Consider the following 27,139-nt stretch of genomic DNA (forward strand, 5'->3'; position numbering starts at 1 on the left):
ATGTAAATAAGCACATAGAGCCAGTCTTTGACGTGGCTGGAAAAAATCCAGTCACTCAAGCTTCAAGGGGGAGATGACTCTAATGTTATTACTCTGTTTTTCTTCCCTCTTAAGATTGGATATCGCAGGGTATGTGATCTGCAATGGTTAGCCACAAGAATATTCTGCTTTTGTATCTCGCTAAAAAACCCCTCAATTTGTCCCAAATCTGTGTCAATATCAGGAAATGGCAAACTCCTAAAAGTTTTTTTTTGTGTAAACGGGTGGTGAGCTTCTGAACTATGTGTTACTAACAAAGCAGGCACTCAAGAAGCGGAGGTGCTAAACAAGCCCTCGGTCACCTGTCTGTAGGTACAGGTCTCCGTTGGTCCTGATGATCCAGGCCGTGTCATCACTCAGGGCCACAAACACTGCCTGGGGCAGGGCTTCATACCAGTGCCGCTTCCCCTTGATGGTGACTTTTCCACAAGCAAAAGCACGGTTAGATTTCTGCTCAATTTTCCAGAGAAGGGCTCCTGTGGAAATAAGAATCCTACTCACCATCCAATAAATACTAGAATTTCCTAAACAAACAAAAAAAACATGTACTCTGGGTCCTGTAAGGGAGAGATTTCTAACTCACATCCTGTTGGTTCCAGCCAACCATGCTGAGGCTTGAACCCTTGGCCACCGCCTGCCAGCTGTGTCTCTGCGCATCAAGTCCTGGATGTCTCCAAGCCTCAGTTTCCTTAACTGTGAAATGGGGTCACCTCCCACCTTATAGGCTGGTCTAAAGCCTGGAGATGAGGGGACAACCATGACATGCATGTAGAGCTGAGCATCTCACAGGGCAGAGGAATGACACCCTGTAGCCTGGACGGAGGAAGTGCCCTGATAGATATCCTGCCTTCAGGGATTCAGAGGGAGGGACCACTTCTGGGCCGGCTAAATGGAAGAGATGCACAAAAAAGATGCATTGAAGAGGATTCTGAGGAAGAGAGGAAGGAGGAGCTATATATTGGAAGGATGCAGACAGGCCCTCCAGATGGAGGAGCGGTACCGAACAAGGCAGGCAAGGTGAGGAACCACCGGCTGAGAGCAAGCTGGGCTGGACCAGGGGTTCTGTCAGGTGGCCAGGCCTGGGTACTCCCCAGCACCACACAGCATGGGGGCCCTAGTGCCCCTCAAAGATATGGGCCCTGAAGGACATCTCAGTTGACAACATTAATCTCAACAGAAATGGGGAGCTCCAACCAGAGCAATAAGGAGCTGAAGAGCTGGGAGATACAAAATAATTAATGTGAACAGGAGAAAACCAAAGTTTCTAAGTGGCTGGGGAAATGAACCCAGAGGCAACAAGAGAACAGTTAAGAGGCAGCGCCAGCTAGTGGAGGGGCTGCTCTCTCAGTCAGTCTCCACAGAGTAAGTTCCAAGCCAGGAGTGAAACAAAGCGAACAAAACAACCCTAAACAAACTGGTATTTTAAATGGTGACAGGGACAAGGGCAAGTACAGAGAAGTTCAGAGTAAAGTTACAGGAGCCTTGTCTGACTCCCACTTCAAGGCAAAACCCATCTGCTTCCATTCCATTCACCCCACCACACTGGAATACATAGAGAAATGGCCAGGATTAAGCAAAACGAATCCGAGTCAGTCTTGGTGGAACACGCTATAATTCCAGTGACTTGGGAGGCTCAGGACCTAAGCAACTTAGCAAGACCCCGTCTCAAAATAAAAAACCAAAAGGGAGCTGGGGATGTGGCTCAAGTGGTAGCGCGCTCGCCTGGCATGCGTGCGGCCCGGGTTCGATCCTCAGCACCACATACAGACAAAGATGTTGTGTCCGCCAATTACTAAAAAAATAAATATTAAAATTCTCTCTCTCCCTCTCTCTCATTCTCTCTCACTCTTTCTTTAAAAAAAAAAAACAAAAAAAACCCAAAAGGGTCAGGGATGGAGCTCAGTGGTAAAAATGCCCCTGGGTTCAATCCCTAGCACCAACCAATAAATTAAAACAAATCAGCAGACCCTCTTTTGGGAGTGTCTGCCTGAATTTACTAAGGTACCTGGTCATGGCAATGGAAAAGTAAAGGACCTCCCTTGTACACTTGGGGAGTGGACTGTGCACCCAGAGCACACAGCTCATTAGAGACAAACTTTAAAAAGAACACCAAACTGGACATATCCGACACATCCATGGATCTGTCTTCCTTAGTTCAGTTGCTTTTCAGTGACACTGATGAAGAGAAATACACTTTATTTTTATAAGGACATAGTATATTAATATATCTTTTTAAAATCTTCAATTCGAACTATTTACATAGCTTACTAAAATATCTTCATGTGTTGCCATTGCAATTAATAAAAAAACAAAAGCTCAACAGAACAGCCATCCCACTATTAACTGATGTCAAAGGAAGAAATTCTCGAAAGGAAGCACCTCTCAGGCCTGCTAGGAAAGGTCAGTCTGCACTTGTGTGCTAAGCTGTTTGCACCTGGGAGGTGGGAGCTGGGAGCTGGGGAGCTGGGAGCTGGGGAGCTGGGGAGTTGGGGAGCTGGGGCCGGAAGGCCAACCTGAAGGGGAGACCGCCACCTGCTGGACCGCATCTTCAAACTTCTGCCAGCGCAGCCCAGCACCTGGCAGTGCACTGCAGAACAGGCTGCCTTTGTAGTCCAGGCACCAAATATACTTCTCGGAGACCGCCAAGCTGAGTATGCCATAGCCAGGACCTGAGTAGCCCATCCAGCTCTCTGCAAACTTACAAGGACAGAGTGGGTCAGTTCCAAGGCAGGGGATACCGCTGCATCCATCCTACTGCTGTCAAAGAGAAAAGTGAGCAGAACATCAAAATGATACAGTTGAGAGGGTCTTTGTGAAGCCATGCAGAGACTGGTCCCTGCTCTCTTTGGAACTCCCACTTAGGAACATTCTGGAATAAGACCCCATAGCAACCCTGGGTGACATCTGGTCAGGTTGAACTTCCTTCCTGAGCATGAGAAAGGCCCTGGCTTCAGTCTACTTTACAAGTAGGTGCACATCAGCACTTACTGCAGACCCACTGTGTGTGTCTGCCTGTTGTGGGTACGCAGGGGAGCAGCTCTCCACTCTTTTTCACCAGCTTTCTAAGCACTGTTCCCACCCTCAGACATGTGGTGTGGCATATGCGGTGGCCGTGAAGGCCTGGCCAAGGCATTCTAATGAAATTGGTTCACTAAGGTTTCATTGCTAGGATTCTTTTAAAAATCAAAACTAAACACATCCCTTGTACTTTAACAAATTTCTAAAACTGCACAGGAAGTTGATATACTAAGTGAGTACAGATGCTCAATATGGAAGTCAACTACTTCAGCGAGAACGGTGTTCACCTCTTCTTCTGCTCACCATGGCAAGCCTTGCTCCTGACCCTTCTCCCCACAATAAAATACCCACAGAATGTCTTGGCTTTTCAGCTGTCTGGTTCAGGGCAAGGGGGGGTGGGATTTGGAGGGGAGAGGGTCCTCAGAATGCCAGGATCCCTTTCACCTACGCAAGGACTTTCATATATCAGCCCCACAAACAAGGTCTACTTGGCTGATGCCCTGATGGGCTTTCCTGCAGCTCTGTCTACTTGACATCCTCACTGAGTCCACTTGACCCTGAAGATCTGGACATGACCTGGCCTCCTCTTAGACTCTGAGGCCCAGGAGACAGGATTCACAACAACCACCATCTGTGCTGTGATATCCCCAGCAAACACAGCCTGGCAGCCTGGGCATGTGGGAACCAGTGGGTTCAAAAATGCACATGGGAGGGCCGAATGAGAGGCCCACCTGGTCTCCACACAAGCAAACAGACACTTCACTCTGATGGCCTCACAGTACAGAGGATGGGAGAGGGTTCTGGGGCCCATTCTGCCCTTCCATTTACTAGGTGATCTTACACAACTAATCTGACTCTTTTGAGCCTCAATTCCTTCTGTTAAATGGGACAATAGTACCAGTTTTGTAGTTTTAAAATTTTATTTTTAGTGATACCAGGGGATTGAACCAGGGGCTGTCTAACACTGAGCTACATCCCCAGCTCTTTTTATTTTTTGAGACAGGGTCTGTTCAAGTTACTGAGGCTGGCCTTGAACTTGGGATTCTCTTGCTCAGTCTCCCGAGTCATGGGGATCGCATGCCTGCACTACTGTGCTGGCTAGTTCATTTTTTTTTTTTTTTTAAGAAGCAAGTATGTTAACTTGTAAAGGGCTCAACAAAGTCTCTGTATATGATGAGAGCTGACAAAAGTCACACACTATTAGCACTTGAGAACCCAGTGGAAACGTGGGGAAAGCCCCCATGGCTCTAAGTGAATAGCCAGCCGCCAGCCACATCTCATAGCCACAGTTACTAGGAAATGTTAGTTTTGAAACCAAATGCTTTTATACTTCTAATGATGATTACTTGCTAAGGAAAGTAAGCACTTAAAAAAATCACTTTTTAATATAAAATGCCCAAGAGCAGTTAATAAGTACCTCTTAATTAGAGGGGCTGTAGGCCCACAGGAGTCTGACTATACCAAAGCTGGTTTCTGCACAGCAGGCTGGTGAGTTTTGGGGCCACTGCCTGGAGATTGAGAGACAGCAGTTCTGCAAATAGCTGCAGTCCCTGCTGATGGTGTCTAGGAGGTATCTGACTGTGGAGGGAAGGGAGCACCCCATCTTTGACCTCCAGAGGCTTTTCACACCATAGCAAACATTGCTCTGCCCAGTGATTTCTGAGAAGGCCCCAGGCTAACACTAAGTGAACATGCTGCCCTGGCCTTGCTGGGTGGGAACAGATAGCAAGATGCTGCTTCTGTAGGCAGTGGGTCACTGAGCAGGGCAGAAGCAGTTCAGGCCATTCAAAGTCTCTGTGCTGCAAACCCCCCAAATCCAATCTTTAAAATACCTTTGGCCTGGGCTGGACATGTAGCTCAATGGTAAAGCACCTGTCTAGGGTGCAGCAGGCCTTCGGTTTGATCCCCAGCACTGTGAAATAAACAGACACCCTCCCCCGCCAAAAAAAAGCAAAACAAAAGAAACATATTTGGCCTGCACATTTTGCAGTAGGAAAATATAATTTTTTTCCCACATCTCTTCAAAATGAAAAGCAGGTATAGTTAAGCCCCCATGCCTGTGTCACACACCTGGTCCAACTTGAGCAGCGTGGCGTCATCTGCACCTGGCCGGCTCAGGTCCTGTAGGGAGTGACTGGCTCTGAGCTCTGTCACACTAGCCTCCGAGGATGAAGATGGGAGCCCGTGAGCATAGATGTCCTCCTCATCACTGGACGTCAAAGCTTGATCCCGAGAAGGCTCATGAGTGCTGGCCACTAAGGCAGGGACCAGAGGAGTCAACTGTCCTCCCACCCTCCACATGTCACATTCAGAAGCAGGGGTTACTTTCTGACCTGTGTCATCATCAGTAACAACACACCAGGGATGTGAGCCAAGGGAGCCAGGAGCTCCCAGGTGGGTTAGGCTGTCCTCTTTGCTGCTGGCCTCTACAGTGTAGTCTTCATCAGCTCTAGTCCCAGGAAGCCACTGCTCAGCACTGGGAGCCCAGCAGGGGATGGAATGCAGCACGGATGAGTCCAGGAGAGGGGCTTCAGAAGTGCTGTGGGGGGCTTCAGCCTCCATGTCTTGTAGCTCAAGTGCCTCAACAACACTGCCCTGTTCTCGGGAGGGTGTCTCTTCATGCTTCAGGGCATCCTCCACAGGAACAGGCTCCGCTTTGAGGCCTGTGATCTCACCATCTTCCACATCTTCCCTTGGGAGCAAGGGCAAGTCCAGTACCCCATTAAGCAGATGTGTCTCCTGTGCACTGTTACACGGAGGGACTTCAGTCCTAAAGTCATTTCCTTCACCCAGCACATCAGGGGCAGACTCAGGCACTTCCAGGACACTAAATGCTTCAGGGTCAGTACTTCCCTGAAGGATGGTGTTCACTTCAGCACTGAGACTGCTTTCCTGGTCAGGAGACTCTGTGCTTAACTGATCCACGCTACTGCCCAGAACACTTGAAGTCAAGGACAGCAGGTCGGTGTTCAAAGACAGGGGACTATCACCAGGACACTCAGAGCAGGGAGTCGATTCAAGGGAACTGTGACAGGCATTCCTGCTTCCACCTTCTAATTTAAAATGAGAACATTCAAAATAAGGGTTGATTCCACATAAAGACATGAATCTACATTGACAGCGAGAGACTACTTATAAAACACATTTTTAGCTCAAGACCCCACAATTTAAATGTGAAGGATATTTAGTTAGTGAAGAATAAAAAGCCCTTAAGTACAAACTATTCCAATGCAGGATGTTTTATATGGACACAATACCATACTCACCAATGGGCTCTGAAGCCCAAGAAATGCTAAGCAGAAAGTTGGGAGGGAACAAAGAGGTGTGTTCAACTGGGTGACACAACTTGCTCACGCACCAATTTTAACAATTATCAAAATGCTTAGAAATTTGGTAACATTTTCCTTTAATACTGCAGTGACCTTGAGCTAGGCAGGCTCAAATGGTACCAGCAATAAAAAGTTCAACGTGAAAACCCGCATTTGCAGCATCCAACACTGAACGTATGCACAATGTCCCATCACCATACCGGCACAGAGCTTCCTGTTTCCACGACTTTGCATCCATGATTGTCGACTCTCTCGTCTAACAAATGGTCTACATGGATAAGTCAACACTGTAACTTAAATATGGAAAAGAACAAAACCCAGACCCTTGAAGCAGGGTGTGAGCACACCAACCAGAGCCCTGTTGCCACAGCCTGCAGTCATGCTTCTTGGCTAATGTGTGAACTACTATACAGTTCAACTCCTCTGGGGAGGAGGGCATTTGTTTTCTGAAGACCTTTTCTGCTTTTCTCTGAGTGGGCAAGTGCTCATTCAGTAAGCAGCAACACTCCTACACGGGGAGATGTGCCCCTTCCCAAAGGGTGTGGTCAGAATGCCCCATGGGGGCTACGTGAGTTGGTACCTGTCCTCTTCTTCTTCTTCTTCTTCTTCTTCACTTTGATAGGTTTCACAATAAGCTCCTGCTCAAAGTCTTCCGAGCTGATGACACTGAATCTCTGTGAGGAGGGTTGGTTGCCCTTGCCTGATTCCGGGACTACCTGGCCCCCAGGGGCCAGCAGCCCAAAGCTGCTGTCAGTGGAGTTGAGTGAACTACTTCTGCTCCGTGGCTCACTGGCTACCGAGCTGGCCACGGAAGAGCCCCTGAGCCTCGTTTGGGAAGCTGTGGCCCCCAGTGGCTTCTCCAGATGCTGCATGTGGGCATGCTCCGAGCATCCTGATATCTCCAGACCATCTCTCACTGAGAAAGAAGAGTTCAAGTCAATAATGATCATCCAGGTCAATGTGTACTTATTCCAGTTTGCCAGCCTAAATAACAGCTGCCACAGAGGGAAGCAAGGTTCCTGACTAGTGAAGAATTGAGCAATTCTAAATTTATAGGAACACACAGAATTCTAGAAATTCTAAATTCATAGGTGTGTGTTACTGGGCAGTGAATTCAGAGCCTTAAACATGCTAGGCAAACAAGCCACCACTAAGATAGTCCACAACCCTTTAAAAAAAATTTTTTTTTTGACAGGCTCTTGCTAAGTTGCCAAGGCTGGCCTTGAACTTGAGATCCTCCTGCCTCGGCCTCCCAAGTAATTGTGGTGATATGTGTGTGCCACCACACCAGGACAATCAAGTGGTTTTTGATTTTTCCTTTCTACTCACCCAAACTTCCTATCTGCACACCAGGAGGACAAGGCCTCCAAACGTGAGATGGTCTAACCTAAGCCTTACATAGCTAATTTCTCATTAAAGTATTATGGGGCTGGGGCTGGGGCTCAGCAGAAGAGTGCTTGCCTAGCACGTGTGAGGCCCTTGGTTCAATCCTTAGAACCACATATAAAATTAATAAAATAAAGGTATTGTATCCAACTACAACTAAAAAATAAATAAATATATTTTTTAAAAAAGTATTGTGAACATTATTTTCAGAATAAGATGAAGACTCCAAACATCTTCTTCTATCAATAAACTGCAATGACTTAACTGGCAGAATAATGGTCAATTTTATAACTATAAACTGCATGCCACAGAGAGAAGCACTTCCCATCACACATGGTGCATTTAATGAGAAATACAAACCTATTGATGCTAGTCCTTCAGGTCTGCTCGAAATTCTTATAATGTTCCTATCTCCCTTTAAGAAAAATATTTCATTTTCTGTGCAGGAAACAGATACAATATCACCGGATCCTTCCAAACCAGCAACTGTGGCCTGTCAGAAATAAATAAAATCACAAACCTAGATAATAGTAATGGTTCAAAGGATAAAAAAGCATGTGTAAGAATTTAAATATAGATGCACTTTGTTATCACTTCCTGAAAATTCTTTTTTTTGCAGGGGGCGGGTACTGTGGATTAAACATAGGGATGCTTAACTACTGAGCCACATCTCCGGACCTTTTTAAAATTTTTATTGGGTTGAAGACAGGGTCTTGCTAAGTTACTTAGGGCCTCATTAAATTGCTGAGGCTGAACTTGTGATCCTCCTGCCTCAGTTTCCAAAGTTAGTAGGCAGCACCCTGTCTCTGGCTGAAATCTTTAAGAGTAAGTCAATCCAGTCAGGTAGTATCTAACAGATGTGACCTAGAGTTGTTCAATTTAGCAGTAGGGTGACGTGACCAAGCCAGCAGAGCCTCTCCCCATCCCTCAGGCCCCCTCCTCAGGCCTGCTTGGCTTCCTGATCCTTACAATGTGAAGCTCATCCTCCTTGACAAATGTAGGGGCCTCTGCCATCCATGGCCTGGTCATCCTGCCCCAGCTGAGCTTTACAAGCAGGGAGCATGTATGCAAATTCTAGTCCCATTCTTCCACAGCCCACGCACGCTTTCTTTCCTGTCCTGCTGGGGAAGTTCCAATTTTATCCAGATGTCATCTCCTCAAGAACTGTTCCCTGACCAGCTCACATTCTTGGGCAACGCTCAGGACTCCCTGGAGGCTTGTTTCCTATAAACCTCCATGTGGTACATCTCTCCTGGGCTGAAGTATGTGTTAGCACATCTAGCTCCCCCTGCTGCGGGAAAGACCAGTGTGCCTGCAATTCATGACTTCTAAATGAATATAAGAGGGGAGGAAGGATGTCCCCAGCTAAAAACAGACTCACAGGACATCCCAATTCCACACTGCTTTAGAGACAGTTTGTGCTTTTCAGCAAATAGTGTAAACAAGAGGCCAGTTCACAGCAGAAGATGAAGAAAGACTCAATTCTCTGCTTGCTAATTTTCAGGCAGTCCTAACAAACAGCTAGAAACAGGACATTAGTTTCTGAAAGCTGACAATTAAGTTGCTCTGGGGAGGTGCAGATTCAGGTGACAGCCGGCACATCTATTCACTGGCATCCATCAACATGTCCTTGCCTATGAAATGAAGTTAATTATGTGTGTTGAGTAAAACAATGGTAAGAGCTGAAATGAAAAGGACAGATGGACAATCACAAAGTATGTTTTTTTTTTTTTTTTTTTAAAGAAAGAGTGAGCGAGAGAGGGAGAGAGAGAATTTTTTTTTTAAATATTTATTTTTTAGTACTTGGTGGAACCAACATCTTTGTTTGTACGTGGTGCTGAGGATCGAACCCGGGCTGCACGCATGCCAGGCGAGCGCACTACCACTTGAGCCACATCCCCAGCCCGCACAAAGTATCTTAATGCCACTAATTATCAGGTTCAAAAGGAATGGGAAAAAGAAAAGTTAAGTTCTCTAAAACTAGGGAAAGAATAAAAAAGAAGTCTTGAAATATCTCTCATAAAAGAAAGAAAGAGATTCAAGGCTGGAAGGTGACCCCTCAATCCAATACCCTGTATGCCCCATTTACAGATAAGGAAGCCATGGTTAGACAGATGGGAGACTCTAGGTTATAGGGAGAAACAGCCCAGAATCTTCTCTTGGGTCCCTTTTCTTTCTACCAAACCACTATTTCCAGGCATGGGTGGTAATAGTAATTAAGGAGACTTCAATGGGGAGTAGATGAATATAATTTGGCTGATGTACACCAAATAAGAACACCCTTCACTGGGGAGTAAGGCCAGGCAAAAGGTCTGTGTTTAGGACAAGAAGAAACGGAAACTAAACAGCTTTGTTTAAATCTTTCTCTAATAGTGACCTTTTATCATTCTGATTTAAACAGAAATTGTTTCCTGCTATGATTTAATAATGATGCTAGAAAATTGCCCAAGATATGTCATTAAGTTAAAAAAAAAAAAAGTGGAAAAACTGGCAAAATGATTTAGCTCACTCTGTGTAGAAGAACAGGGTGGAGAGCAACCTGGAGCTGAGTAACACTGGAGAGCCCTGGGGATGGTTATTCTGAGTGTGCTCACTATGACCCAGTAGAAAAGCATGACCTGTGGTGAAGCATGTGCAAGGTGCCTTGGGTTTAGTTGCAGCAGAGGAGGAGAAGAAGAAGATACATGACCCAAATAGATTACAAAGAAAAAGTTTAATTTTCTTTTTAGTTTTTTTTTTTTTTTAACTGGGGATTGAACTCAGGGCTGCTTAACCACTGAGCCATATCCCCAGCCCTTTTTTACATTTTATTTAGAGACAGGGTTTCACTGAGTTGCTCAGGCCTCACTAAATTGCTGAGGCTGGCTTTGAACTTGTGATCCTGCCTCAGCCTCCCAAACTGCTGGGATTACAGGTATGTGCCACTGCGCCTTGCTAATTTTTTTTTTTTTTTTTTGGTACTGGGGATTGAACTCAGGAGTACTCGAGAGCCACATCCCTAGTCCTATTTTGTATTTTATTTAGAGCAGGGTCTCACCGAGTTGCTTAGCACCTTGAAGTTGCTGAGGTTGGCTTTGAACCATAGGATTCTCCTATGTCAGCCTCCCAAGCAGCTGGGATTACAGGCATGCGCCACCGCGCCTGGCAATTTTGTTTTTAAATAAAAATAAAAACCACAATTTCTTGGCAGGGCATAGGACTATGAACATCAAAGCAAACTGTCTTTTAAGATCTACGAAAATTACCAATCCTTCATTTAATTTCCTTGACTGGCCCAAAAGAAAAAGTTAAACATGAGAATCAACAGTGCTGCTTCTTTTGGGGCTGGGGATGTGGCTCAAGCGGTAGAACGCTCGCCTGGCATGCGTGTGGCCTGGGTTCGATCCTCAGCACCAATACAAAGATGTTGTGTCCGCTGAAAACTAAAAAATAAATATTAAAAAATTCTCTCTTTCTCTTAAAAAAAAAAAAAAAAAAAAAAATATATATATATATATATATATGTAAAAACCAAAAAAACAAAAACAGTGCTGCTTTGTCACTGAGCCCGAGGAAGGACACTGCGTGGATAAACATCCTCTTTGCTCTTTTGACACCAAACTTGCGTAGGTCCCATCACATACCTGGTTGACGGTGTCCAGAAGGTAGATGCTGTACTCATTCCAACTCAACACCCAGCCTTCTCTGAAGAAACAGGAAACAAGCCCCAGGTGTTTCTCAGGGGAGCTATAACTTCCCCTGTCGGAGGATTCCAGGCGTGGGTATAGCTCGAAAGGTGCAACTCCCCCAGCAAAGACGTCCTTTAAGATGAACGTGGCTTGAACAGTCCCATGGACGTCAGCCTTCCACAGCCGGAGACCAGGCCGAGAGGCATACAGAGTTAGATCACTTTGCTTACACAATCCTGGTATAAAACAAGCACCAAATTTCCCAGTACTAAAATCAGAAGGAAAAAAAGAAAGAAAAGACCAGGCATGGACTGATTTAAAGCGATAAAGATATGTCAACCCCTGATACTAAATACAAGAATTTATTGGCTAAATCCAAATAATTGATGCTTTCCCTTGGGCACACAGCCTGGTTTCTTTGAACTATCAATGAGTATCCACTATGGTCCAGCCCCTGTGCCTGGCATTTTATCTCCAAACTCCCATTTAATCCTCACAACAACTCCATGAGGCAAATATTATAACTTCTGACTTAAAAGAGGAAACCAAGGCAGAAGGCAAAAAACCCAAGACTGCTCCTTGTTCTCCCTGTTCTGAAAATCATGTTAACATGATTACTATGATTACACCAATGTCCTGTTAAGTCTTTTATTTTGGGGGGGATGCCTGCTGGGGATTGAACCAGGATGTTTTAACCCTGAACAACATCCTCAGACCCTACTATTTTTATTTTGAGACAAGGTCTAAGTTGCTGAGGCTGGCCTCAAACTTGAGACACTCCTGCTTTAGCCTCCCGAGTCACTGGGATTATGGGTGTGGCCAATGTCTGAGTTCATGCCAATGTCCTAGATGAACAAATTTTATATCTAGGAGTACAACAACCCATCTATGCTGTTGCCCTTTCAGAGTTTCTCTAAACCCATCAGAGGGACACAAGTTCCTTTTGAATCCCTGGGCTTTTTTTTTTTTTTTTTTGCTCCCCGCATTTTTAAAATTATAAAATATCTGACACTCACAAAAGAATACATATAATAAAATTTATGAAGCCTAATGGAAATGCTCACTCAGGAATCCAACTTAGGAAATTAGTTATTGGCCACACCATGGATGTACTCTGCCCCCAACATTTCCTGCCCATCTACCCCAGCTGTGACCACTGGACTATATTTTGTGTGTATGGTTCCCTTGTTTAATCACATCCACATATCCCTACATACTGTATAATATAGTATTATCTTTCATTGTATTAAAAAATAATATGATTGGGCCTAGGGTTGTGGCTCAGTAGTAGAGCACTTGCCTAGCATGCGTAAGGTACTGGGTTCGATTCTCAGCACCACATATAAATAAATGAGTAAAATAAAGGTCTATCAACAGTGTATAAATCCCTGGCACTAAAAAAGAATGTAAAAATTTGAGCACCCATTAACAAGAGAGTGAATGAGTTACGGAGTGCTATATATCAGTGAAGGTAAATAAGCTCTATAGTTTCAATCAAGGATAAACCTTAGAAACATAAGGTTAAGTGAAAACAAAAAAGCAGGTAGTAATAGTATATAGATAATATCATACTTCCCCCCCCCATAAGAAGCATCCTCTCACCCAGGTAAGGCTCTTAGTCTCCACCTGCCTGCATCCCTCATGCATTTACTGTGGCCCTATCCTTGTCTCACTGACCAACTCCCTCTGCCAGCCTGTTCAAGGGCAGAGACTGGTCCCCACGTTTCACTCACAGCCCCATTTCTGCCTGCTGCTGGCACAGCAGCCATTCCCACACACTTGCTGAACGAAGCACTGCTTCCAGGGACAGGCAAACCCAATGCCCTCCACAACTACCATCTAAGACAGCATATGACAGAAAGACGAACCTTAAAGACCCAAGAGGCAGAAACTTTTACCCTGTTGTCTCCACTTTTCTAAGGTTAAAAAAAATACCATTCCCTCTGAAAAGGGGACATATTCCTTATTTCTCTATCCTGGATGAATGTCTGGCACAGAGCACACCTTCAGTCAATGCAGCCAAAAACCATGACCACACGACACCCAGCAGAGTTTCATAGAAGCACCCGGGTCTCTACCCAGGTCGGAGGGATAGGTCTCAGGAGAGTCTGCTGGGCACGTGACCCACGTGAAAGTGAACTGCTTTCAAATCTCCTTCCATAATACCATCCTTCTAGGAGACAGTGCAGGAACACACTAGCAGGTGGGCCAGGACCAAGCACCAGGCAGAAGAGAAGGGTCCTAGCAGAGGGAGAGGCAGAACCCAGACCCACAGAGTCACACTTTTCTGAGGGACCCAGGACCAGTGGTGATCACTGCTACAGAAAGGCAGAGTGGATGAAATTCAGATGGCATTCAGCCTAGAAAACAAGCTGAAGGGGAGGTGGAGTGGGTCTCAATAGCTGAAGGGCCACCATGTAGAAAAGAGGATCAGCTTTCACTGTTCTGCTGCAAAGCATAGGACATGGCTGGGAATGTGACCACAGAGCTGGCTGCACCCGGCTGACCTCATCCGCCCCCTGTGATAATACATCGCCGATGGCACCACCAGTCTTGGGGCTCTCACAAGGCCTGCCATTCTCCCCACTCTCCACAGGGTCAGCCTCAAAACCTCTTCCTGTTCACTGGCCGACTTCCTCCCTGCCCGGACAGACCCCTTTACTGAGGAAGAGAAAAGGGAGACATAAGAGCTCCTCCAACTCCCACCAGCCAGCCAACAACCAGCCTGTGCCAATACCCCTGCTCCCCACCCCGTCATGGCTTCCTGTTCCCTCCTCACGATAAGGAAAGGTCAGCTCCTTGGTTCTTTCTCCCCTTTCCCCTTTCACCTCCAAGCAAACTGGCTCTGAGCTGTTTTCTGGGCTTAGATGGGAAGGTGAAGTGTGGCTCACAGACTTGTCTGTCCATCTTTTCCCACTTGTCTGGTGGGATGAGAGACTTGGGCCTCATCCTTCTCTTGCCGTCCTCCCTCCAGCAGACCAGTCACTGTCCTACTCGGCTAATCCCACTCACTGTGAATGCTGCAGGCCTATAGGAGTCTTCCCAGGCCCCAGGCTGGGAGAAGCCTTTTGTTTAAACTTCTATTGCCCCACAGCAGTCAGCAGGACCGACAGCAAGACCCTCTCTGTGCTCCAGTTTTCACGGAGGAGCATGGCTGTCCTCCTGCTTACTGGGCCAACCTGAGTCTGTCACTGCAGAGTGCTCCAGCAGCAGGAGCACAGAGGCACTCAGGAGACTGAATGCCTGGGGCTGTGTGGGGCCAGGGCCAGGGCAGATTCAGACTATGTCACCCTGAGACCTGGCCCCTGAGGCAGGGCAGCTGTGCCTGAAGGTCACTGTAGCTCCCCACAAACAGTCCCTCCTCCCTTCTAACTCAGACAGGGTGTCCTCGGCAGGCTTGGGCTGCCAGGAACCACATGGAACCCCAAGCCAAGTGCCACTGGCCCACATCTGCAAATAGGAAATCCAAGAGACCTTAAAGCCACTCTGTCACAAGGCTCCACATTGACAGCAAGCTGTGTCCTGTGAGACTCACCTTTTCCTTGCCTGTGTTCCAATCTGCCTGACAGACTTCTCTTCAGTGTAGAAGAGCAGGCTTCTCTGCAAGGTGGAGATGAGCAGCACCTTCTGACTGTAGTCCAGCTGCACGATGGAGGATGGCTCCTCTAGCACCAGCTGGGAGTTGCAGGTGCCCTGCGGAGTCCAGCCAAACCTGTGCTCAATGCAGGGCTGGCCAGGGGCCTCCCAAGACTGACACCCTTCCCGCCAGCCGCATTCAGTCCAACCCACACCTCACAATGACACCTAGCGGGTCTCTTCAGAGTCAGTGTCAACCCACTGCCGTGAAATTTGGAAGAGTCCTTCCTAATGAGAAAACAATCAGTGCTAACACGTTGGACAAGAAACACTTAAAATTGGTTGAAGTTCTCTTAAAATATTCTCTGTAAACAGTCAAAAAGAACCCATAAAGATCTAACATAAAGATGTCACACTGTGCGTATTATTTATCCTATCATAAGCACAATGGATGGGATTTTCTATAAAATTACTGTGACAACAATCAGCCTTCCTGTGGTACTCTCCCTCCACAGAGCTCGATGTAAAGTAAGCCCAGCTGAATAGCTCATGGAAAATAGGAGGCTAGAAAAAAGTTAAAACAGCATTAAATACATGAGATGGTATTAAAATAAGATGGTCCTTTCTACCCACACAGGGAAGAATTCTAGTAGGCATTTTATTGATAATACAATCTATATTTTATGGTGTTAAAAATCTGCTTCTCCAGGGGCTGGTATAGCTCAACTGGTAGATCACCTGCCTCACATGCACAAGGCCCTGGATTAAATACCCAGTACCACAAAAAATAATGATAAAATAAAAATAAATAGATAAAAACTTGACTTTTTTTTTTTTTTTTTTTTAAATCTTCTCAGGAGCTGGGGTTGTGACTCAGAGGTAGAGAGCCTACCTACCATGCGTGAGGCAGCAGGTTCAATCCTCAGCACCACATAAAAAAATAAAACAGAAAAGAAAGATATTGTGTCCACCTGTAACTAAAAAATAAATATTAAAAAAAATAATCTAATTCTCTAGGAGCAATTCCAATTTGCCTAAGAAACACTGCCGCACATCACAGACCTCTTTGGGGGTGAGCAGGGGCAGGGGTCAGTTTTAAGGGTAAAATTTACATATAGTAAAACTTGCCATTTTAGTATATAATGCTATCAATTTTGACAATTTGACCGCCACCACTATCAAGATGGAGAAATTTCAATTCTCCCCAAACACTAAGGACTCTGAAGGCAGATTCTTTTCCATAAAAGAATTAGTTAGAATGTAGATTTATTTTCAGTTTTTAATTTAGCTTGTAATGGAACTGAGTAGACTATATTGTATAAAACCACACATCCTCTCATGTCTTTTTTTGGCAAATCTCATGAAATACTTGTATCTTAAAAATGTTTCAGCATGCTTATGGTCAATTTTTTCATTTACTGAGTGGTGAGGCATGGTGGCCTTCTCTCAGCTCCTCACCAATCTGCCCACAGGCACAGGTAGTGGAAGAATCTATAGTGGTAGTGGCAGGAAAGGACCCTTAGCACTCAGAACAATACACATTTCCACAGAGCAACAGTTCTCAAGGGGGACCCCTCTCAAGGGTCCGCAGGCCAAACGCACTTTCATAGCAATACTAACATGCTATTGCCCTTTCCACTGATGGTGCAGGAGCCACAGTGGGGAGAGCCACCTGGAACCTCAGCTCAAACCAAGGCAGTGGCACCAATCACAATCAGTTACTATACCCTTCAGCACTGTGCACTCTCATCAAAACACGCAGTTCACTGAAGATCAACCTCTCTGATGCAGAAAAGTGCTCATCTCACTGTCTTGATCCTTAAGAGCAGACACCTTTGTACTGGATGTGAGAATGGGGTGTACACGTGCAGTGCTTGTGCATACGGAAGTACAAGGTTCCTTTGAAGGACAGCACCTATGCCATGGCTGGAGTTGGGAGGTGAACCAAATGCCTTTTTCACAGAACACCTTTCTACTTCAAATACTATAATTATTCAAACTTGGGTATTTGAAAGACATTTTCCTTTTTTAAAAAAATATTTTTAGTTGTAGATGGACATAACACCTTTGTTTATTTATTTATTTTTATGTGGTGCCAAGGATTGAACCCAGTGCCTCTCACATGCTAGGCAAGTGCTCTACCACTGAGCTACAGCCCCAGACCAGGAAGACATTTTCTTAAGAAAAAAAAAAAAAAAAGCAAGCCTGTCACTTCAAAAAGGACAAGTGATAGTATCTACTACTTTCAAATGCAGATGAGAATCTTGAAAATCTGCTCCTGTGTCTGTGAACTAGACAAGTCTTGATGGCTAAAGACTTTTACGATCAGATTGATTATAATATTAACAAAGGTGCTTTTTTGATACTGCATAATAAAATGTGTCAGCATCTGGAGGATGCACATTATCCTGTGAATCACTATTTCTGAAGTGACCAACACATGATGCTACAAAACCATGCACAGGTAAAAGATTCCATGAAGTGCAAGATAGACTTCTAGATTTTAATGAAATAGAGTGTGAAAAATTCATCTCTGTGGTTTCTTTCTTTCTTTTTTAACAGATACAGCTTTTTTTTAATATACACCTTTATTTTATTTATTCATTTTTATATAGTGCCGAGGATTGAACCCAGTTCCTCACACATGCCAGGCAATCGCTCCACCACTGAGCCACAACCCCAGCCCCTTATCCCTCTGGTTTCTGATTCCATTTTGTAACTACTCTTTAAAGAAACTCTCATGTGTCACGTGTAATTGTAACCTTTAAAGAACTACTATTTGTCAATTTGTGGATATTATTAAAAAAGAATATCCACAATTATCTGAAAAGGCTATCAAAATACTCCTTCCATTTCCAACTACATGTCTGTTTGAGGTTGGATTTTCTTTATATACTCTTGACTCAATGGCAGCAGATTGAATAAAGAATCAACTGCCTTATTATTAAAAAGCCAGACATTAAAGAAATTTGTAAAAATAGAGAGTAATGCTACTTTCCTCATTAGTTTTGAAATTACATTCACAAAAATGTTTTTGTTAAACTATTATAATGTAAGGTTTATTATTTCAAAATAAAGTTAATAAATGCTTTCCAATTCCTCAGTTTCAATTTCTAATGTGGTATGCTTGACATAAATGAAAGCTCTTTGGGTAGATATTCTAAGAGCATAGAGGTTCTGAGACCAGAGAGCTTAAGAACACTATGGAGTATTTATAATAGGTCCGTCCTGGATTGGAGGGACTGAAAGCTACTCAGCTGGTAGCTGGTAACTTCTTGGAAATTCAGCACTGGGAATGAAGGCTACAAATGAGAAAAAGAAAGGACAGTAACACAAAGTAGTTCAGTCTAGTTATCAGACCCAGGACAAAACAAATAAAACACAGGCCACTGGCCTTTGGAGAAGATCCTGGGTTGGAAGAGACACTGGGCCTGAGCTTGAGCCCCTAGGCTGGTTACTGGTTCTACAGGATGAGAACACAACAACTCCAAGCACCCTTGTGACAAAGGTGAGGTGGGGCAGAGCACCTGCTGTTCCAACTCTTTCCCTTCCTGAGCATCTCCTCCCACATGAGGTCATCTCACAGGCCAGGTCCTGCCCCAGGTAAGCTCTCTATCCAAGGAGACACTAACCTTGTTCACAGTTATGACTGGACAATGCTTCCTGTCACTTCTGCTTTCAAAGAACAGGGAATGACAACAGTTTCTTTTCTAAGTGGTCAGAACAAAGAGCAGAATGAAAAAGCAAATGTTTCACCAGAGTAGTGACAAGTGTTGGAGGACTAGGCGTGTTTACCCATCTGAGCACTTCAACGTATCCAAACAACACGTGGTGTCCCACAAATATGTATATTATTTATGTGTCACTTAAAAATAAAACAGAGTGACTGCTGCAGTAGGCCAACTCTTTAGTCACAGAAGTAGGAGCTCACTGGTAAAATCCATGAAAGAAAATGTGACAAATAACAATTGAGATTATAAAGGGACTATGATCAAGAATATAAGCTGACCAGTAAAATACAACTATAATCATTCCAAGTATTAGAAGGCATGAGCCAAGAACATTGATTTACCTGGTCTAGATCCAGAGAAGAATAGACAATTTTCCCTTTGTCATCTCCAGAGAACAATTTCATTCCATTGGGGCTCCAAGCCAGAGCAGTAATGCTATTTTTGTGAATACCAGTGACATCAAACCTCCGAAGCTATGAATAAACAATAAAAATACACACCAGGAAAAGAAAAGAATAAATGTTGTGACTGGGTTACGCGGACAGCACTGCTATTTATGTGGGAGCTGGTTTTCCCAGCCTGCTTTGCCACTCATAACCTGCATAAGGTTCCATCTGTCCACCTTCAAAACCCACAGAGAACACTCCAGGAGAATCAAGCAAAAATGGAAGTACCCACACGTACATACTTTGTGCCAAGTGTCCAAGCAGGAACAAAAATGTTATCTACAAACAGCACAAAGTTATGCTTTTCTGAGAATAAATTTTTCTAGGTAGATGAAGATTTCAAATTTTTATTTATTTATTTATTTATTTTAAAGAGAGAGAGAGAGAATCTTTTTTTTAAATATTTTTATTTATTTAAGTTTTTGGTGGACACAACATCTTTGTTTGTATGTGATGCTGAGGATCGAACCCGGGCCGCACGCATGCCAGGCAAGCGCGCTACTGCTTGAGCCACATCCCCAGCCCAAGATCTCTAATTTTTAAAATCCATGAGAAATTTGCCACCAAATGAAGAAATGCTAAAATTATGAGCACCTACCTGTTTATTTCTCCCTGGCAATGAAGACACAAGTTGAAAAACCGCAACTCTCCCAGAGGCTGTGCCTGCTGCCACAAGGTCATCAAAGCAGCTCAACAACTTCACGACAGTGATGGATTCTGTTTTCCCCTAGACAAGGAGATACACACAACAGAATCCATGAGCAGACAGGCTTTAAGATGCAAAAGGAGGAAGACTATAACCAAAGGTACAAAAACCTTCATTCTAGGGATTCCTGACTAGAAATGATTGCAAGTTAGACAATTAAATCTGTTAAAAACCTTTTCCTTTCTAAAGTCCCGTTCCTGATTTTTAAAAATGATGTTAAAATACACAGAAACTAAAATCACCATAACCACTGTCTGTAAGTGTATGTTTCACTGTACAACACATCCATGACGCTGTGCAACTACCACCGGCTTCCAGCTCCCACATTCCTTTCACTTTGTACAATGGAAGCCCATTCAACACGAATCCATTCCCTCTATCTCCTGCTCCTCACAGCCATCGTCTAAGTATCTCACCAAGTGGAATCACCCAGTGTTTGCCTTTTTCCTGATGGGCTTATTTCACATCACACAACATTCTCCAGATTCATTATACATGCTAATAGCATGCATCAGAATTTCTTTCTTTTTTTTTGGGGGGGGGGTACTGGGGATTAAACCCAGGAGCACTTAACCATTGCGTCATATCCCCAGCAGGTTTTTTATATTTTTATTTTGTAACAGAGTTCCCCAAATTGCTGAGAACTTGGGATCCTCCTACTTCAGCCTCCTGAGTTGCTGGGATTACAGGTGTGCACCACTGCACCCAGCAGATTTTCTTTCATTTTTAAGACCAAATAATATTTCCTTGTGTGTCATACCACACTTGGCTTATCCATTCATCTTACCTATTTTAGCTCTTGTGAATAATGCTGTGAACATGTTTGTACAAATACCTCTTTGAAATCCTGCTCTGTTTTCCACTGGGTGATAGCCACCTGGAATTCTTGAATCATATGTAATTTTACCCCTAATGTTTTGAGGAGCCACCATGGTGTTTTCTACAGCAGCTGCACCATTTTGTGTCCCACTAACAATGCATAAAGGTTCCAATTTCTCACATCCTGGCCAACCCTGTTATTTCCTGCTTGGCTTTTTTCTGTTTTGGTTTTTTAGTAGTAGATACCCTACTGGGGGTGAGGTGGTATCTATCCCACTATTTCCCTAATGCTTAGTGATGTTGAACATCTTTTCATGTGCTTATTGTCTGTGTGCTTATCTTTTCTGGAGAAATGTCATATCCACTGCCCATTTTTTAACTGAGTTATTTCTTCTTATTGAGTTTGAGGAATTTTCTATGAATTCTGGATATAAATAATCCCTTGCCACACATTGTGACTCACAAAAATTACCTCCTAATTTGTAAATTACCTTTTAACTCTGTTGATAGTGGCTCCTGAAATAGAAAATTTTCAATTTTGGATTTTAATTTGAATTTCATAAAATTTTTAAAATTTTTCTTGCTGCTTTTGCCTTTAACGTCATATCCAAGAAATAATCACCAAATTCATAATATAAAGCTTTATGCTAGGCTTTCTTCTTCCAGTTTGTTTCGGGTTTTGTGTTAAAGTCCTTAGCTCACTTTTCAATGTGGTATTAGGTGAAGGTCCACTTAATTTTTCTGCATGTAGACACTGAGTGTTGCTAGCACCATTTGTGGAAAAGACTATCCTTTCCCCATCGAGCTATATGCTAGCCTTATCGAAAATTATTTGGCCATAAGTGAGAGTTTATTTCAGGTCCATCTATTCATTTCATTGGTCTATATGTCTATCATTTTGGGGGGGTCACGGGATTGAATCCAGGGGTGCTCTATCATTGAGCCACATCCCAGCCCTTTTTTACATTTTTCATTTTGAGACAGGGTCTCACTAAGTTGCTTAGGGCTTTGCTAAGTTGCTGAGGCTAGCCTCGAACTTATGATTCTCCTGCCTCAGTGATGTCTATCTTTATACCAATACCATACTGTCTTTAATTCAGTATGAGATCTCTAGCTTTGTTCTTTCTTTCTTTTTAGTTGCAGATGTACACAACACTTTTTTATTTTTTTATATAGTGCCAGGGATCAAACCCAGTGCCTCTCGCATGCTTGGCAAGTGCTCTACCTCTGAACCACAACCCCAGCCCTAGCTTTGTTTTTCTTTTTCACAATTATTTAGGACACTAGGGGTCCCTTAAGAATTCATGTGAATTTGAGAACAGGTTTTTCTATTTCTGTAAACAATGTTGATATTTTATAGCAACTGTACTGTATTTCTAGATCACTTTGACAAATATGGAAACCTTAAGTCTTGCAATACAGGAACATAGGTTGTTTCTATTTACTTAGATCTTCTTCATTTTGGCTATATTTTGTACTTTTAATTGTATAAGACCGTCACCTCCTTGTTTAATTCCTAGATTTCTTAAAAAGAAAATGCTATCTTAAGTGAAACTTTTTAAAAATTTCCTTCTCAGAATGAGTGTTTAAAAATATGACTTAATTTTGTGTGCTGACCTTACTTCTATCTTGAATTATTAGTTCTAACTATTTTTATGGGGAATCTTTTTGTGGTGCTGTGGGTTGAACTCAGGGCCTCTAAGTCACCTCTCAAACCCTGTGATATCTTTCTCCATTCTTTCATCTGCAACCTATTTGTGTCTTTGAATCTAAAGCAAGTCTTTTGTACACAGCAAATAATTTGATCATTAAAAAAGATACATTCTGACAATATCTGTCTTTTGAATTTAATCAATTTGATAATATCTTTTGAACTTACATTTAAATAATTACTGGTTAGAAAGGATTTATTTCTGTCATTTTGTTATTTGTTTTGTTTAGTGCATTCTAACTTTTTGCCTCCTTTCCTGCATTACTGTTCTTCTTTTCTTTTGTCTTGTGGTACTGGGAATTGAGCCCAGGGGTGTTCTACCTCTAACCTACATCCCTAGCCCTGTTTTTTGAGATGATATCTCCCTGAATTGCTAAGACAGGCTTTGACCTGTGATCATCCTGCCTCAGCCTCCCGAGCTGCTGGGATTACAGGCATGCGTCATGGTGCCTGGCTAAGCTCTGTCCACTTTTCTTTAAACATTTTTCTTTTTGTTCCTTAGACTTGATCATTTCAATCATTCTGCTTGAAGTTCATGAATTCCTTCTTCTGCTTGCTCAAATCTGCCTTTGAAACCCTCTTAAGTCAACTTTTTAATTTCAGTCATTGTTCTTTTCAGCTCTAGAACTTTTTTGGTTTTCTCTTTCTTGATATTATCATTTCATTCATACATCATTTTCCAATCTTTCTCCATATCATCCTTTAGTTTTTTGAGCTTTTTTTTTTTTTTTTTTGTGTGTGTGTGTGTGTGTGTGTGCGCGCGCGCGCATGCGTGTATGTGGTACTGGGGATTGAACCCAGGGCCTTGTGCATGTGAGGCAAGCACTCTACCAATTGAGCTATATCCTCAGCCCCTATTTTTTGAGCTTTTTTTGGGGGGGTGGGGGGTGGTACCAGGGATTGAACTCAAGGGCACTTGACCACTGAGCCACATCCCCAGCCCTATTTTGTATTTTATTAGAGATAGACTCTCACTGAGTTGCTTAGCACCTGGCTAAATTGCTGAGGTTGGCTTTGAACATGCAATCCTCCTGCCTCAGCCTCCTGAGCTGCTGGGATTACAGGCATGTGCCACCACACCCGGCTTTTTGAGTTTCTTTAAGATAACTGTTTTAAATCTTTGTCTAGGTCCATCATCTGTTTTTTCCTTGGGACAGTATCTGTTGGTTTACTTTTCCCCTTTGGACACATTTTCCTGTTTCTTTGTATATCTGGTAATTTGTTTTTGAAAACTAGCATTTGAATATAATAATATGGTCATTCAGAAAATCAGATTCTATATTTTTACACTGTTGGTGGGAGTATAAATTAGTACAACCACTGTGGAAATCAGTATGGAGATTCCTCAAAAGACTAGACATGGAACTACCATATGACCCAGCTATGCCACTCACGGGTATGTATCCTAAAGAATTAAAGTCAGCATACTACAGTGATACATGCATACCTATGTTTAGAGCAGCACATTCACAAGCAGCCTAGGTATCCATCAATGGATAGATGGATTAAAAAAATGTGGTGTATACACATATGCAGTAAAGTTTTATTCAGTCATAAAAAAAAAAAAAGAAAAAAGAAAAAAGAAGCAGCTGGACATCATGGCACATGCCTGTAATCCCAGTGGCCCAGGAGGCTGAAGCAGAAGGATCATGAGTCCAAAGCCAGCCTCTGCAACCCAGTGAGGCCCTAAGCAATTAGCAAGACTAATCAAAATAAAATTTTTTGATACCAAAAAGAAAAAAAGAAAGAAAGAAAGAAAGAAATCAGGGCATTTTCAGGAAAATGGGTGGAACTAGAGACCATTATGTTAAGCAAATTAAGTCAAACTCAGAAGGGCAAGGGTCATATGTTTTCTCTCATATGTGGAAGCTAGAGAGGAAAAAAGAAAGCTGAGGGTGGATCTCATGAAAAATCAAAGGGAGATCAGTAGAGGAAAGGGACCAAGGAGTAGGAGCAGGGTGGGAGGGGGAAGGTGCTGTGGAGAGACACTGGCCAAATTGTATTGTTATACTGTGTGCATGTACAAATATGTAACAACAAATTCCCATCGTTTTGTACAAATTTTAATGTACCAATAAAAAAATGTGGAAAAAAATCAAATTCTACTCTTTCCTCAAATTCTGCAGCTGTTGTTATTACTTTTGGTGTTGCCTGATTGTTGTTTTTCTTTTATTGTTGTTATTGTCTGCTGTTGTAAGCAGACTCTCTGCCAAAGGGCAGCCTGGTCTTCTCACATCTTTTCTGAGTCTACACTTTTTCTAGGACAGGAACACTTTCTTTTTTTTTTTTTTTAATTTCTTTTTCTGCTACTGGGAATCAAACTGAGGCACATCACCAACACTTTATATTTTTTGTTTTGAGACAGCATCTCATTAAGTTGCTGAGGCTAACCTTGAACTTGCAATCCTCCTGCCTCAGCCTCTGGAGTAGCTGGGATTATAAGTGTGTACCATGGTGCCTGGCTACACAGTCATATTCTGATTTTCCTCTTTTATGTAGTGCTTTGCAATGTTTCCACAGGCAAGATCTCATTTGTATGTGTATGGAGTACTGGTAAATTGACTATCCTATGTTGTACTCCAAATGAACCACAAAAAATGAAGATTCTAGCAGAGTAGTGCAGCTACTGAAGAGCCATCTCCTCTGCGCAGGAGGCTGTCCTCTCCAACTGAGCACACAGTTTTGGGAAGGATGCACGTAGAGCTGTGAGGGAGGAAGGTGACATGGGCCTTGTCAGCCAGATCACGCTCACATCTTCGATGACCTGTTTTTCAGTGTCTAGGCCCCAAAAGGGGAAAAAAGAGTAATATGAAGGGAGAAGGACACACTAGCTCTTAAATCCTCTAGACGTCACTTCAGCTGGAGAGTCAGGGACATGTGACAACAGGGTGAAGTATAACAGCTATCCACCTTTTGGACACACCTCTGTGATCAGAAGTAGCAATCAGCATTCAGAGCATAGATCCCAAATATGGAGAAGACAAAGTATTATTAGCCCATCTTGGATCCTGGCACAAGTTATGTGCAAGGTGTTCCAGAAATATGTGCACAAGTGTGTTTCACAGAGCTAAGAACAAGGGAAGAGCATCTGCTACTGTGCCAAGAGCTCAAAATGATGGAAATTAGTCACAATTTATCCTTCAAGCCTTCCCTGGAAATCACAAGCCTTAATAGATTCCAGAGTTCCAAAACAGTTACATCAGACACATTCTGCAGGTGCAATTGCTGACTAGCAGGGGAGACAAATTACTAGTTGCTTCCTACTCACTATCTTCCCAGAATTCTTTTTTCTTGCTTGAGGATTTTTAATCTACAAAATAACAAAATTTTAAAACTCATTTCTAATGGAGAAAATGTTGATTAACAGTATGAATATGATGAGCTCTCATTAAGAGAGAATGAAAGAGCTATAAGAGGTGTACTTCCTGAATAACAAAAGCAAATACAGAGTCTGAAGTCAGAAGATCTGTTGCAAAGTCAAGTCCACTGCATTCTGCGCCTCCCCAGGGGCAGTTTCATCACTGTGCAGCAATGGCTGCCTGTGATCTACCTGTCCCACAGTCTCTCTGAGAGGACTAATAAGACACCTGAACACGATTTATAAATTGATTCCTGGCATTTTGGTTCTTAGATCAATAATTATATAAAATAACATTGACTTGACTTTCATAGGTTAGTTTATTTAAAAGAACATAAATGAGCAGCACACACAGATATTCAGGCTTACAGCCCATCTGAGTATTTTGTATTTTGAAATCATTCATTCAGAAAAATTGACCTTGCTAAGATATGTAGCAATGTCTCCCACACACCACTTTAATCACAGTTATCAATCTGCCAAACAGGTAAGAATACCCTCCCCATTCTGGGTATCAAGTGTGCTCTACAGTTACATAAACTAAAGTAGGTCACAGTCCCAGCCTCTCACAGATCTGCCTCTGCAGACATGCACATGAAGAGCTGCCTCCAGTGCGTGGGGTGGTGATGCCGAGCTCCCTTTTATCTAGTGCTCCAGAGCTTCCAGAATGTGTCCACGGGCTATAAATACATCTATTGCCAGATTGAGACACAGGTCAAGAGACTTGAGTCCTAAGCTATGGGAAGGAACAGAGGCTCGGATCCCCGAAGATTCCTGGTTCTGCCAGTGTTCTCAGCAGCCCATGGCAAGGAGTCAGGCTGGAGTTAACAAGGGCCTTAGAAGAGCAAAGTGGTAAACAGAATGTGCCACCAAGGCAGTGAAAACGTGACAGAGACCCCTACCCCAACCCTGTCAGAATGGTGATGGCAATAACAAAAACAGCACGATGACCTCTCCTGTGTGTTCTCCTGCACCAGGCAACTTGTTGAGCACACTTCATGTGCTTTACTGAATCCAGAGATAGGGGGACAGGTGCTACAGCTATCCTCATCACAAACTAGGAGCTGAGCTCCAAGATTTGTCTAAGGTAACACTGCTAGTGAGAATCCAAAGTCAGGATTCACACACAAGCACGACTCTTTCCAGGGGACCCAATATGGCTCTGCGCTCTCTGCTTCTGTGAGAGAGTCCAAAGGGCTTGCCGATGGACAGTTTGTGAGGCTTATGGAGAGTATGGAGACTGATAGCACTTCTGCAGTCTAGAGATGGATAACAGGACACCAAAGGTACCCTTAGCAGGATTCACTGACTCTGCTTTGAAGCAGGAAGGACAAATAATATGTTTTAGATAC

General features: G+C 43.4%; 1 protein-coding gene across 7 annotated transcripts in view; it reads right to left on the reverse strand.

The window, feature by feature from the left end:
• Positions 1-27,139, reverse strand: part of Tecpr2 (tectonin beta-propeller repeat containing 2) — a 79,084-nt gene that overhangs the window by 41,228 nt on the left and 10,717 nt on the right. For all 7 annotated transcript variants that reach the window (XR_013090720.2, XR_013090721.2, XM_076849596.2 and 4 more), the window contains exons 3-11: positions 19,792-19,920; positions 19,089-19,220; positions 14,976-15,133; positions 11,396-11,708; positions 8,133-8,265; positions 6,967-7,302; positions 5,128-6,110; positions 2,553-2,736; positions 342-515 (exon numbers count right to left, since the gene is read on the reverse strand). Coding sequence is in view for 5 of the 7 variants with exons in the window: in XM_076849596.2 (XP_076705711.1) it covers positions 342-515; positions 2,553-2,736; positions 5,128-6,110; positions 6,967-7,302; positions 8,133-8,265; positions 11,396-11,708; positions 14,976-15,133; positions 19,089-19,220; positions 19,792-19,920 (2,542 nt within the window). In the remaining 2 variants the exon portion in view is untranslated. The remainder of the gene's footprint in view (positions 1-341; positions 516-2,552; positions 2,737-5,127; positions 6,111-6,966; positions 7,303-8,132; positions 8,266-11,395; positions 11,709-14,975; positions 15,134-19,088; positions 19,221-19,791; positions 19,921-27,139) is intronic.

Source organism: Callospermophilus lateralis, chromosome 3 (genome assembly GCF_048772815.1).
Source record: "Callospermophilus lateralis isolate mCalLat2 chromosome 3, mCalLat2.hap1, whole genome shotgun sequence".
In the NCBI taxonomy this organism is placed as follows: domain Eukaryota; kingdom Metazoa; phylum Chordata; class Mammalia; order Rodentia; family Sciuridae; genus Callospermophilus; species Callospermophilus lateralis.